At 37.7% G+C, this 12,188-nt stretch overlaps 2 protein-coding genes across 9 annotated transcripts in view; one reads left to right on the top strand and one right to left on the bottom strand.

Moving 5' to 3' along the window:
* Positions 1 to 12,188, top strand: part of LOC307132267 (interleukin-17 receptor E) — a 517,506-nt gene that overhangs the window by 348,271 nt on the left and 157,047 nt on the right. The gene's annotated exons all lie outside the window — the stretch shown is intronic.
* fgd (faciogenital dysplasia) overlaps positions 1 to 12,188 on the bottom strand; it is a 103,867-nt gene that overhangs the window by 18,386 nt on the left and 73,293 nt on the right. For all 8 annotated transcript variants that reach the window (XM_079826448.1, XM_079826450.1, XM_079826454.1 and 5 more), the window contains 7 exons: positions 11,478 to 11,634; positions 11,248 to 11,386; positions 7,124 to 7,182; positions 6,673 to 6,819; positions 4,568 to 4,660; positions 4,402 to 4,481; positions 2,765 to 2,795 (listed from right to left, as the gene is read on the bottom strand). In XM_079826448.1, coding sequence (XP_079682574.1) covers positions 2,765 to 2,795; positions 4,402 to 4,481; positions 4,568 to 4,660; positions 6,673 to 6,819; positions 7,124 to 7,182; positions 11,248 to 11,386; positions 11,478 to 11,634 — 706 coding nt within the window. The remainder of the gene's footprint in view (positions 1 to 2,764; positions 2,796 to 4,401; positions 4,482 to 4,567; positions 4,661 to 6,672; positions 6,820 to 7,123; positions 7,183 to 11,247; positions 11,387 to 11,477; positions 11,635 to 12,188) is intronic.

Here is a 12,188-nt window from a genome sequence, read left to right as displayed (position 1 = left end):
TTATTGCTATAAAAACTCTAAATCTTCACAGTGTGTTTATGGCAAGAAATGACAACGCAAACACACTGGTGTCGTGATTTACTATCTAACAGGGGACCGAGTCATTGTGTTTAACATAATCATTATTCAAAGAGGATCTGCAATTAATACATTAGATATTTTTTTCTGCTTGATTTAACTCTTAAAACTCGGTTATTGCTATAAAAACTCTAAATCTCCACAGTGTGTTTGAGATGGCAAGAAATGACAACGCAAACACACTGGTGTCGTGATTTACTATCTAACAGGGGACCGAGTCATTGTGTAAATCATAAATAAATCAAAAGTGGTTTGTTTAAAAAAACTCATAAATGTATAAGGTGGTAAGGTGGGCCTTTTACACCCCATTTTACATGGGGCAAAAGTCACACATTATTCATACAAATACTTGAGCTAAAATGTTTTTTTTTTTAATAATAGTGTCTTAACACTTGTTTAAAAGAATAGTAAAGTTTGTACTATTTTCTGTTTATTTTGATAAATTAAATAATGTTCAATGAATATAGGCTACTGTCATTAAAATATGTTAAAATAAAAAATACAAAAACAAAACTTCTAATTACATTCTGGTTGTTTAGATTTTTAAATCCTTTTTTCTTGGATTCTGTGTAGAATTTAATTGTAAAGTAATGCAAAGTTTGAAACTAGTCAGGGTATCTAGTAAAGAGATGTAATGCTTGTTCCTTTAGTAAGCAGCCTGTTAAACAGCAGAGTCTCTCTGGGACAGCAGGCCATTCAAACAATAGAGGAGTGTGTGTGAACGACGTGTGTTTAAGAGCCCTTACAGTTCCTGCTCCAGCCTACAGGGGAGCTGCTGAGTATGACCTTAAACACACACACACACTTAGGTCCCCACTTGGTCATAAGTTTTTAAAAAATTACCAGAGTGTTTATACTTAATTTTCACATTATTTAAACACACACACTTGTAGGTCCCCACTTTGTCAAAAGTAAAAAAAATCACCAGAGCGTTTTTTTAGTGTTTTTACTTGATTTTAACATGATTTAAAGCATGACCAACAGGGGACCTGAAAAATGTCCCCTCTTGGCTCAGAGGTCCCCTGTTAGTGAGTGTGTTACGACACCAAGGTCCCCTGTTAGATAGGTAGACAAGTACACACACACACACACACACACACACTCGGACACACACACACACCACACACACACACATCATAAATGAGTGTCGTCTCAGAGCGTCAGGCGAAACGCACATGGACACACACACATCATAAATGAGTGTCGTCTCAGAGCGTCAGGCAAAACACACACACACACACACACATCATAAATGAGTGTCGTCTCAGAGCGTCAGGCGAAACACACACACATCATAAATGAGTATAGTCTCAGGGCGAAACACACACAGACACACACGCACACACATCATAAATGAGTGTAGTCTCAGAGCGTCAGGCGAAACACACACACACACACACACACACACACACACACACACGCACACATCATAAATGAGTGTCGTCTCAGTGCGTTAGGCAAAACACACACAGACACACACAAATCATAAATGAGTGTCGTCTCAGTGCGATTGGCAAAACACACACAGACACACACACACACACACACTTCATAAATGAGTGTCGTCTCAGAGCGTCAGGCGAAACACACACACACACACACACACACATCATAAATGAGTGTCGTCTCAGAGCGTCAGGGCGAAACACACACAGACACACACACACCATCATAAATGAGTGTCGTCTCAGTGCGTCAGGGTGAAACACACACAGACACACACACACACACACACACACACACACACACACACACACACACACACACACACACACACACTTCATAAATGAGTGTCGTCTCAGAGCGTCAGGCGAAACACACACACACACACTTCATAAATGAGTGTCGTCTCAGAGCGTCAGGCGAAACACACACACACACACACATCATAAATGAGTGTAGTCTCAGAGCATCAGGGCGAAACACACACAGACACACACACACTATCATAAATGAGTGTTGTCTCAGAGAGTCAGGGCGAAACACACACAGACACACACACACATCATAAATGAGTGTAGTCTCAGAGCGTCAGGGCGAAACACACACACACACACACAGACACACACACACACACACACACACACATACACACAATGGCCAATGATTTAAAGTTAATATATTTATATAAAATTATATAAATACTAAATTGCAACTTTATCATAACAAATTTGCTATTAAAAATGTTTAAATTAGTGCTGTTAAATCGATTAATCGCATCCAAAATAAAAGTTAGTTTACATAATATATGTGTGTGTACTGTGTATAATTATTATGTAAATATGAATAAACACTCATGCATGTATATATTTAAGAAAAAATGTGTTACATTTATATATAATATTAAAGATATATATATATATAGTATTACATAAAGTAAATTTAAAGCAGAGGGTCTGCTCTTTCGCTTGATGTATTGCATGCTCAGATATTCATACAACAAAATATCCTATGGGCCATTACATTTTTGTGAAAATGATCAAAAACCCTGGCAGTGGCTGGCAACTTTTTTTTTTAAACGCTGGCGGGGAAAGAGTTAAACGGGTTAAATGCAGGGTTATCATAGTTAACTAAAACCATAAAAACACATTCCCTACTTGAAATATGAAAATAATATACTTTAAAAGCATGCTAATGTGCCTGTCTTTCACTGAAGTTTAACATTTGTGTAAAGAGAATAACTCACTTTTATCCAGTCCTCCTTCTCCTCGGCCGTCCTGAGACAAAAACACATTCACAGTTCACACACTTTGCATTTGGCCATGAAGTTTACTAAAGATTGTGTCTTCACAAGTGAGTTTCAGTCTTAAGATGTTTAAAATGGCTCTCAGATTCCAAACATTCATGAATTACAATCGTTTAAGTTCAGCTCTATGATCAAAAAGCGAGGTGACAGTGAACAGGTTAAAGAGCACCTATTATGGCATTTAAAATGTTCCAAATATTGTTTTAGAAGTCCCCAACAACAGTTTTGCATGCATGCAATGACAAAAAAGACTTTAGTTTTCTTATAATATGCATTTATTTTTACCTGTTTTGACAGCGATTCTCAAATGATTCCTTTAGTGATTCACTTTTCAAAACCCCGCCTTTACGTGACGCTAATCTGCGGTGATTGGTCCGATGACCCAGTCAGTTGTGATTGGTATAGTCTGTGCAGATATTTTCGGAAACGGAACGCACATCACCATAAATGGTTTTCGGAACCTCTTAACCGGATTGAGGGCGCATTCGTCCTCAAGCTTTATTTGTTTAAATTAGCTCAAATGACTGTCAGATGTAAGTAATTACCATGTCAATCTATACATCATTTAAAAGATCTAAGAGTCAAGCTTCCATTTTTTACCTCCGTTTTATTCTCATAGTCTTATAGTGACAGTAATTTGTTAATATGTGTCAGGAGTTATGAATATGAAAATCGCGTCGGTACCGTTTGATTGTAATATGAGCCTCAGCTGATCTCATTAAAAAAAAAACTCCTCTATTCTCCTCACGAAGACTCGCGACAAATCAACATCCCAAATCAACATGGGCTTTTAGTTCAAAAGTGTGCAGATGAGGAGAAATATTGATAGATTCTCATATGTCTGTGTCAAATTTCTAAACAGAGGAGTATTTTTTATTCAATACTTCCTCAAAATGCGCAGATATAGCCTAATCATGAGCGATTGAGTGTCTTATGTGTTGTTTTCAATTCATACTGGCAGCCGGAGGGCGCTCTGTGCACATGCAGTCCATATATGGTACACACAGACGAAGAAGATACCATGTGCCATAATAGAAGTCCATAATAAAAGCTTCCTGAGATCGCGAAACATGCAAATAGAGACATTTGAAGACTAATAAACACACAATCGCGACGATGTATGGTTTGTCTTCAAGCCACTTAGTCTTCAAATGCTCATCCTTGGGCAGATGAAAAAAGTTTGCTTTTGACTCGCACTTCAGAACACAGTGTCTCGTCGCCATGATGTTTTCTAGTTTTCACTGGCGTCTTGGAGCGCAATAAGTGGGCGTATCGTATTCAAATAACTTGACAAGTTGACGTCATCTAGTCAGAGAAAAAGCTTCGGTCTTCTAACGATTCTTAAAAATGACTCCGAGTCGACTCTTACTTTTGATAGAAAATAACTATATATACGGTGCACTGTCATATTTCAAACTATGCAGGATGTTTTTGTTCACTTAGATCTATGTTACACACTACATGAAAGGTACATTTCAAAATTCCATGATAGGTGCTCTTTAAACTACATCCGCTAAAACACCATGAGACTGAACACTGAGCCACTGTCATGATGCTGAAGAGTGCGGCTCGCTCACCTGGCCTGCAGCTCGAGCGAGCGCTGTTTGCCGATGATGGTGAACGCGTGAGGGACGTTCTGCTTGACGTTTCCCTGAACCTTGAAGCAATGTGAGGAAATCAAGCATATGATAAGATGAAGACATGAATATGAACATGCATCTGAACGAACGGCTGAAGTCGCACCTCCATCCCGGCGATGTCGATCCGCTCCCGGACGCTGAACTTCTGTCCCATCAGCCTCAGCTTGGGCACACAGTACAGCACCATGTTATTGAACTGTCAACACAGAAACATTATCATCAACATCATCGTTCTGTATATTCATCATCTAATACATGTGTTAAGCAGTAATAAAAGAGCAGATTCTTTCTTCTGCAGAACATTAGAGTCATACGTTTACCAGATGACTTGACGCAGCCTATTTAAACAAATATTTTATTCATTTTAATTATAAAAAAACTGGTTTGTGATGATTGATTGACTCACTCATAAAGACTTAATGTGTTTCATTACTGGATGAATCAGTGTTTTTAAATGAATCTCTTGAATGAATGATTCAATGACTCGCTTATAAAGACTTTACTTGTTTCATTACTGGATGAATCAGCGTTTTTGAATGAATCTCTTGAATAATTCAATGACTCACTCATAAAGACTTCACTTGTTTCATTACTGGATTAATCAACGTTTCTGAATGAATATCTTGAATGAATGATTCAATGACTCACTCATAAAGACTTCACTTTTTTCATTACTGGATGAATCTGCGTTTTTGAACAAATCTCTTGAATGAATGATTCAATGACTCACTTATAAAGACTTCACTTGTTTCATTCCTAGATGAATCAGCGTTTTTGAATGAATCTCTTGAATGATTCAATGACTCACTCATAAAGACTTCATTACTGGATTAATCAGTGTTTTTGAACAAATCTCTTGAGTGAATGATTCAATGACTCATTCATAAAGACTTCATTACTAGGTGAATCAGTGTTTTTGAACAAAGCTCTTTAATTAATGATTCAATGACTCACTCATAAAGACTTCACATGTTTGATTACTGCTTGTATCAGTGTTTTTGAATGAATCTCTTGAATGAATGATTCAATGACTCACTCATAAAACTTCACTTGTTTCATTGCTGGATGAAACAGCGTTTTTGAATGAATCTCTTGAATGATTCAATGACTCACTCATAAAGACTTCACTTGTTTCATTACTGGATGAATCAGTGTTTTTGAATGAATCTCTTGAAAGATTCAATGACTCACCCATAAAGACTTCACTTGTTTCATTACTGGATGAATCAGCGTTTTTTGAACAAATCTCTTGAATGTATGATTCAATGACTCACTCATAAAGACTGCACTTGTTTCATTACTGGATGAATCAACGTTTTGAACGAATCTCTTGAGTGAATGATTCAATGACAAACATAAAATTTGAAGCCTCAAGTTTCTTTTTAAAGGTGATTCACTCTATTTTGATCTCTACTGTAGACTTCAGTGTTTATATCTGAACTATAAACTTTTGTCCAGTACTTCTGTGATAATCTGAATGATTGTAAGACAGAAAAAATGATCCTGTGTGTTTGTGAAGCCGTTTCATATCTAAACATGACGACGTCTCTCTCTGGATCAGAACACAGATCTGAATGTTCGCTGTGATCGGACTCATCAAAGGTTTAATAGACAGAGCAGAATCACTGTTATTTAGGAATAAAGCTGGGAACATACTCTGCAAGAACAAAAAAATTTGTTCGTTTTCTCGAGGGGGCAAGAACAAGAACAAAGTTCGTTCTGGCCAGGACATTCCATACTTCACGAGAAAAGCAGGTGCCGAACAACTCCATTTCTCCGCATTAACCCCGCTCACTTTAAAATTCTGACCAATCACACAATAGTTCTCGGACACCCACAAGAAAAAAGTTCTGCTCAGACGATGTGTCGAGAACGAGCTGCGAGAACTCCCAAACCAAGGCTCCGAGAACAAAATGACGTAATTTTGTTCTCGCAGCCCTGGGAGCGAGAACTTTTTTCTCTGTTCTTGCGGAGTATGTTGCAGCCTTAAGATTGCAGGTGTTTGAATCCAGATCGGCATCATTTCACGATTAATAGTGCAGCTCTATTTCACAGTATGAGAAAAGAGCATCATCAACTTCATTTTCAGGTGAGCCAACCGTTCTTGTTTAATTTCAACAAGTCTCAAACCATGATAACACTTGATGCAAGAACAACTTTGAGACATTGATAACTGCTAAAAAGCCTTAACCGAGCGAACAGACGCACCAGATAGAGGTACCGGTCCTGTGCTGTGCCGTTCTTAGCCGACATCTTCTTTATGTGACCTTCTTTAATGAATTCATTCGCTGGATTAACAATGTCCTCCTCTCCGCCCAACCGCTCATACACCTCCAACAGCTTGTGCATCTTCTCCTGCACACACACACACACACACACACACACACACACACACACACACACACACACACACACACACACCCCCACACACACAAACACACAAAGGGACAGTGTAGTCATTTGTAAAGATTTGCATTCACAAACTCAATAAATGAAAAGAAGAACTGTGATTGGCAGCATGGCAGCATTAGAAAGAGACAGATAGAGAAGTGAGAGTGATATAGCGCAATTCTACCCAGGAGACCCATCTCACTCACACAGACAGGAAATGGAAATAGCACATCCTGTCTATGAGATGAAATAAAGGAAGAGCTCTAACCATTTTCCTGATGGCGGCATTGGAGTGGTTTGCAGCGGTGGATATCAACTCCAGAGCATCTGACAGACACAAACACAGATGGAATCAGCATTTTTGAACAAATCTCTTGAATTAATGATTCAATGACTCACTCATAAAGACTTCACTTGTTTCATTACTGGATGAATCAGCGTTTTTGAACGAATCTCTTGAGTGAATGATTCAATGACACATTTTAACAGTCTCTTGTCGCCATCTACTGGTGTAACGATACAATGATCTTTATTTGAAGCATAAAGTCACTTTCTAAAGGTGATTTACTCTATTTTGATCTCTACTGTATACATCAGTGTTTATATCTGAACTATAAACCTTTATGAAATCACCTTTTTTAATAAAACATTATTTAAAAATGATCCGTTCAAACATTTACAAATTATAACTCATTTAAACATCAATGTTGTCTCAGATGCTCAAACTCCCAGTGATGCATAAAAACAGACAAATATAGTGAATATGGAAGGATTAACAGGCAAAACCCTGTCAAATATTTTAGTAATAATTATGAATTAGGAATCATTCAAAAGATTAAACACTCAAAATGAATCCTGTGAGAACCTTTTATCAGCTCAATTTTTCAAATTCAAATTTGGAAAAAAACTTGATAGCAATTTTGTATATGTTTTATATAATATAAACTTCTGTAATAATCTTTTAAAAAGAGACCAAACTTTTATTACAAAGCATCCGTGAATTACAACCATTGATTTTCAAAAAGAGCTGACAGTTAACAGGTTAGATAAATATATAATGAAATTATTAAGTATGTCATGGAATGTTGCAAACAATCAATAAAAGGACAAATAAAGGACAATAAAATGCAAGCATATATAAATGATTTACAAGAAGAAGAATTATAGGAGGATGTGAAGTACCACAGCCTTGAAATAACCCTGTTTGCACAGAAGCAGCGCGAGCACGTACATCAGAAATAGAGCGTGGTATCAGTCTACTTTTGAGACGTCATTTACTATAATGGACTCTATATTATAATGGAAGCGTATATTACAATACAAGCGTATACAAGCGCATTACAAAGCAAGCGCTTACAACAGTTCAACGGATGTGGCCAGAAGTAATTAGCTGATCATTACGGCAACTATGACTCTAGTAAACGCCACATGGGGTGCTTTCACACAGGCAGTTTAGTTCAGAACGGGGCACGGCTCGCATGGAAAATTGCTAAAGTGAAAGCTGTCAAGCGGACCGGGTGCACACTGAGGTACCGAACCCGAGACTACCTGGAGGAGCACTCGAACTGTGGCGCGATTCACATGAAGGTACATTTCCTGAAGAATGTGAGTGGTGCTTGCAGTGGCAAAACTCGGCACTCTGTGTTTCTAGGCCGTTGCTAAGGTGTTCTGGGTGGTTGCTAAGGTTTTCTGGGAGGTTGCTAGGGTGTTATTGACTCGGGTGCGGACTTGTTCAGGAATAAAAGTAACCTGCGCATGGGTTTCAGCTGCTGAAGATGTATTTAGTTCAATAAAACACATGTAAGGGACAGTTACTTAACCACGATGGGGCCTAAAGATTCCTGATTGCTTAAAATAAAACATTAAGGAATTGTTGATTTGTTACTCATCACTGTCTGGACTGTAGTGAGACTTCCACGACACAAATCAGGATTTTGTCACATCATAACAGCGGAAACAACTTAAAATACTCAGTCATTCATGGTCAGATGAACGCAAGACATCATTCCAAACTGTAAAGGGAAAGGGTGTACACTCACAACAAAAACTAAACATGCGCTATGTTTTTCTGCCGTTTCGGTTTCCTTACCGTGAAGTTTGTGGAGCGTGTTATTTGTATTTAAGTGAAATATATTTTGCATGTATTTTATATTGTTTTATTCTGTTTCCTTGCGTTCACAGAAGCGCTGCAGGTGTGTGATGTGACGATGTCTGAATCCTCATGTTCTGCTGGTTATGCAGCTTTTTGCACATGTAAAACTGAACTAACTAGTTTGGTATTTTTAATGGGTCATAGACACTTATCCATTCTAATTTAATTCTAATTGAACACAATTTTGTTGGTTAATGGTTAATGATGGTTGTTGGTCAATAAAACAACCCTGAAATGAACATCCCTAAAATGCTTTAATTATATATATACACTGTATTGTACTGTGCATATTTAATGTTCTATCAAGAACCATCAAGCCTGCATTTATTTGATGAAAAATACAGTAAAAACAGTGAAATATTACTCCAATGTAAAACAGCTGTTCTCTATGTGAATATATAGTAAAGTGTAATTTATTTCTGTGATCAAAGCTGAATTTTCAGCAAAATAATTTGTTACATTTATATAGCACTTCTCTGGGTACTCAAAGAGCTTTACATGGAAGGGGGGGGGGGGGGGGGGGGTCTCTCCTCAACCACCACCGATTTGCACAACCCACCTGGATGATGTGACGGCAGCCATATTGCACCAGAACGCCCACCACACACCAGCTGATTGGTGGAGAGGAGGCCGAGTGATGAAGCCAATCTGAATATGGGGATGATTAGGAGGCCATGATGGAGAGGGCCAATGGGCAAATTTGGCCAGAATGCCGGGGTTACACCCCTACTCTTTATCCGAAGGACATCCTGGGATTTTTAATGACCACAGAGAGTCAGGACCTCGGTTTAACGTCTCATCCGAAGGACGGCGTGTCACATGATCCTTCAGAAATCATTCTGATATGATGATTTATTATCAATGTTGGAAACAGTAATATTTTTATAATCTGTGATACTTTTTCCAGGAATCTTTGATGAATAAATTGTTCAAAAGAACAGCATTAATTCCAAATAGAATTTTTTTCTAACAATATAAGTCTTTACTGTCCTTTCTTATCAATTTAACACATCCTTGCTGAATAAAAGTTTTCCTTTTAAAAGAAAAAATGACTGACCCTTTTGAACGGTGGTGTATATTGTTACAAAAGATTTCTATTTTAAATAAATGCTGACCTTCTTTAACTTTTTTGTCATCAAAGGATCCTAAAAAAAGTAAATTCAGCTTTGATCACAGGAATAAATTACACTATACAATATATTCACATAGAAGACAGCTCCTTTACACTGGAGTAATATTTCACTGTTTTACTCTAATTTTGAATGTTACAGTTTCCACTGTGTTCTGGGTGGTTGCTAGGCGGTTGCTAAGGTATCCTGGGTGGTTGCTAGGGTCTAGCTAGGAGGTTGCTAAGGTGCTCTGGGTGGTTGGGTAAAACATCTGTTTTACACTGGAGTAATATTTCACTGTTTTTACTGTAATTTTGAATATTTTTTATAAATAAATACATTTCTCCTAATCATTTTTTATTTGTACTTGTATTTACTGACTGCAACCTTTCATTGTGTATTTAATCGTTTCATTATATATTTTCCTTGTGTTTTGTTTTGTAACAACTTATTTCAGTTCATTTCTATATAATAGTTCTAAATCAGTGCTGGGAATCGATAAAAAAAAAGAGTAACTAATTAATCCAAAAAAATTAATCGTGACTAATCGCAAGTTTTTAATATTTTACGTTTTTAATATTTTGATATTGTAATAATTTCAGTTACTCTCCAAATTAATGTAGAAACAATTTAAAGACAGTATATTTGAAATATGTTTTGTAATGGCATCTTTTTATGAATGAAGGCCAGAATCACTGATACTGATGTCTCTATGAAACATTAATGACGTTACATTACAGTATAATTGAAAGCTCCCAATTTCAACATTTATTAGTCTGTAAAAAAACTACTTTTAATTTAAGTGAACTTAAAACAATCTTTACATAAACCCATTATAATAAATGTTATATTTACCCATGGCCTTCCCTGTTAGACATATACAGAAATGTTTATCAAACACCTTTCTTAACTGCATAAATAATAAATGAAATATAGATTAATCATCATTAAAGCTACAACTTTCTCTGTTACTGTTGTTCTTTGATGAACATTAATGACAGGCATCATCAGTGCTCCTGTCACTTTAAGAACGGCCGCGCTAGAATTTGCCCAGCCCTATTCTAAATATAATATTTATATTTCAGCTTTATTTCAGTTGACAGAAGTGTTTTTATTAGTGCTGTCACTCACTCTCTGCGTCTCTGCGGTCTGCGGCTCCGTCCGGCAGTTTCTTCAGGTAGTCCTTCAGCAGGAGCTCGTATCGGGGAATCCTCTGCACCGGCTCCAGCATGTGATGCTGCAGCGTCAGGTTCCCACACACGTCCTGCTTCTGCACACACACACACACACAGAGTTAATCACACACCTGCCATCACACACACACACACACACATGAGTTAATCAGAGCGTCTGGATCTGACCTGGATTTTCTGCACCACACTCTTGAAGTTGGTCGAGCGTTGTGTCCACGTGTTGACCAGCTCCATCGCCCGGTCGAAGTTCTTCACATACTCGCCGTACATCTTCAGGAACGGCGCCAACTTCTGCAGGATGTCTCCTATGCGGGGATTACAGCTCCTAACACACACACACACACACACACACACACACACACACACACACACACACACACACACACACACACACACACACACACACACATTCATCAGTTTATCACACTGCTCTCTGCTCGACTCTGAACGCTCACTGCAGTTTAATGACACTGTAATACAATGTCCCAGTCTTTTTGAACTGTTCGTTAAAAGAACCGGCTCATGAGAGTCATTTGTTTGGGGAATCAGTGCAAGTTTTATTCATTAGAAAGATCTGGTTCTTAAGAGTCATTTGGCACAGCGTAAAATATCTATCTTGGGATTTTAGGAATCAGTATAGGGATCATTCAAATGAAAATAGCAAATTAAATAGAAAGTTGATATTTTTACCCAGCCGTACTCTTCGTTATACATTTAAAGGATGAGTGTGCACTTTTTCAACCAGCTTTGTATTGTTACAATGTTGAAAGTAGCCTACATATAAATGAACAGTGTGTGTGTGTTTGTGAGTGTGTGTGTGTGAGTGAGTGACTGAGTGTGTGTGTGTGTGAGTGAGTGAGTGTGACTGAGTGACTGAGT

The sequence above is a fragment of the Gobio gobio genome (genome assembly GCF_949357685.1).
Source record: "Gobio gobio genome assembly, chromosome: 10".
Lineage (NCBI taxonomy): Eukaryota > Metazoa > Chordata > Actinopteri > Cypriniformes > Gobionidae > Gobio > Gobio gobio.
This window is presented reverse-complemented; position numbering and strand designations above follow the sequence as displayed.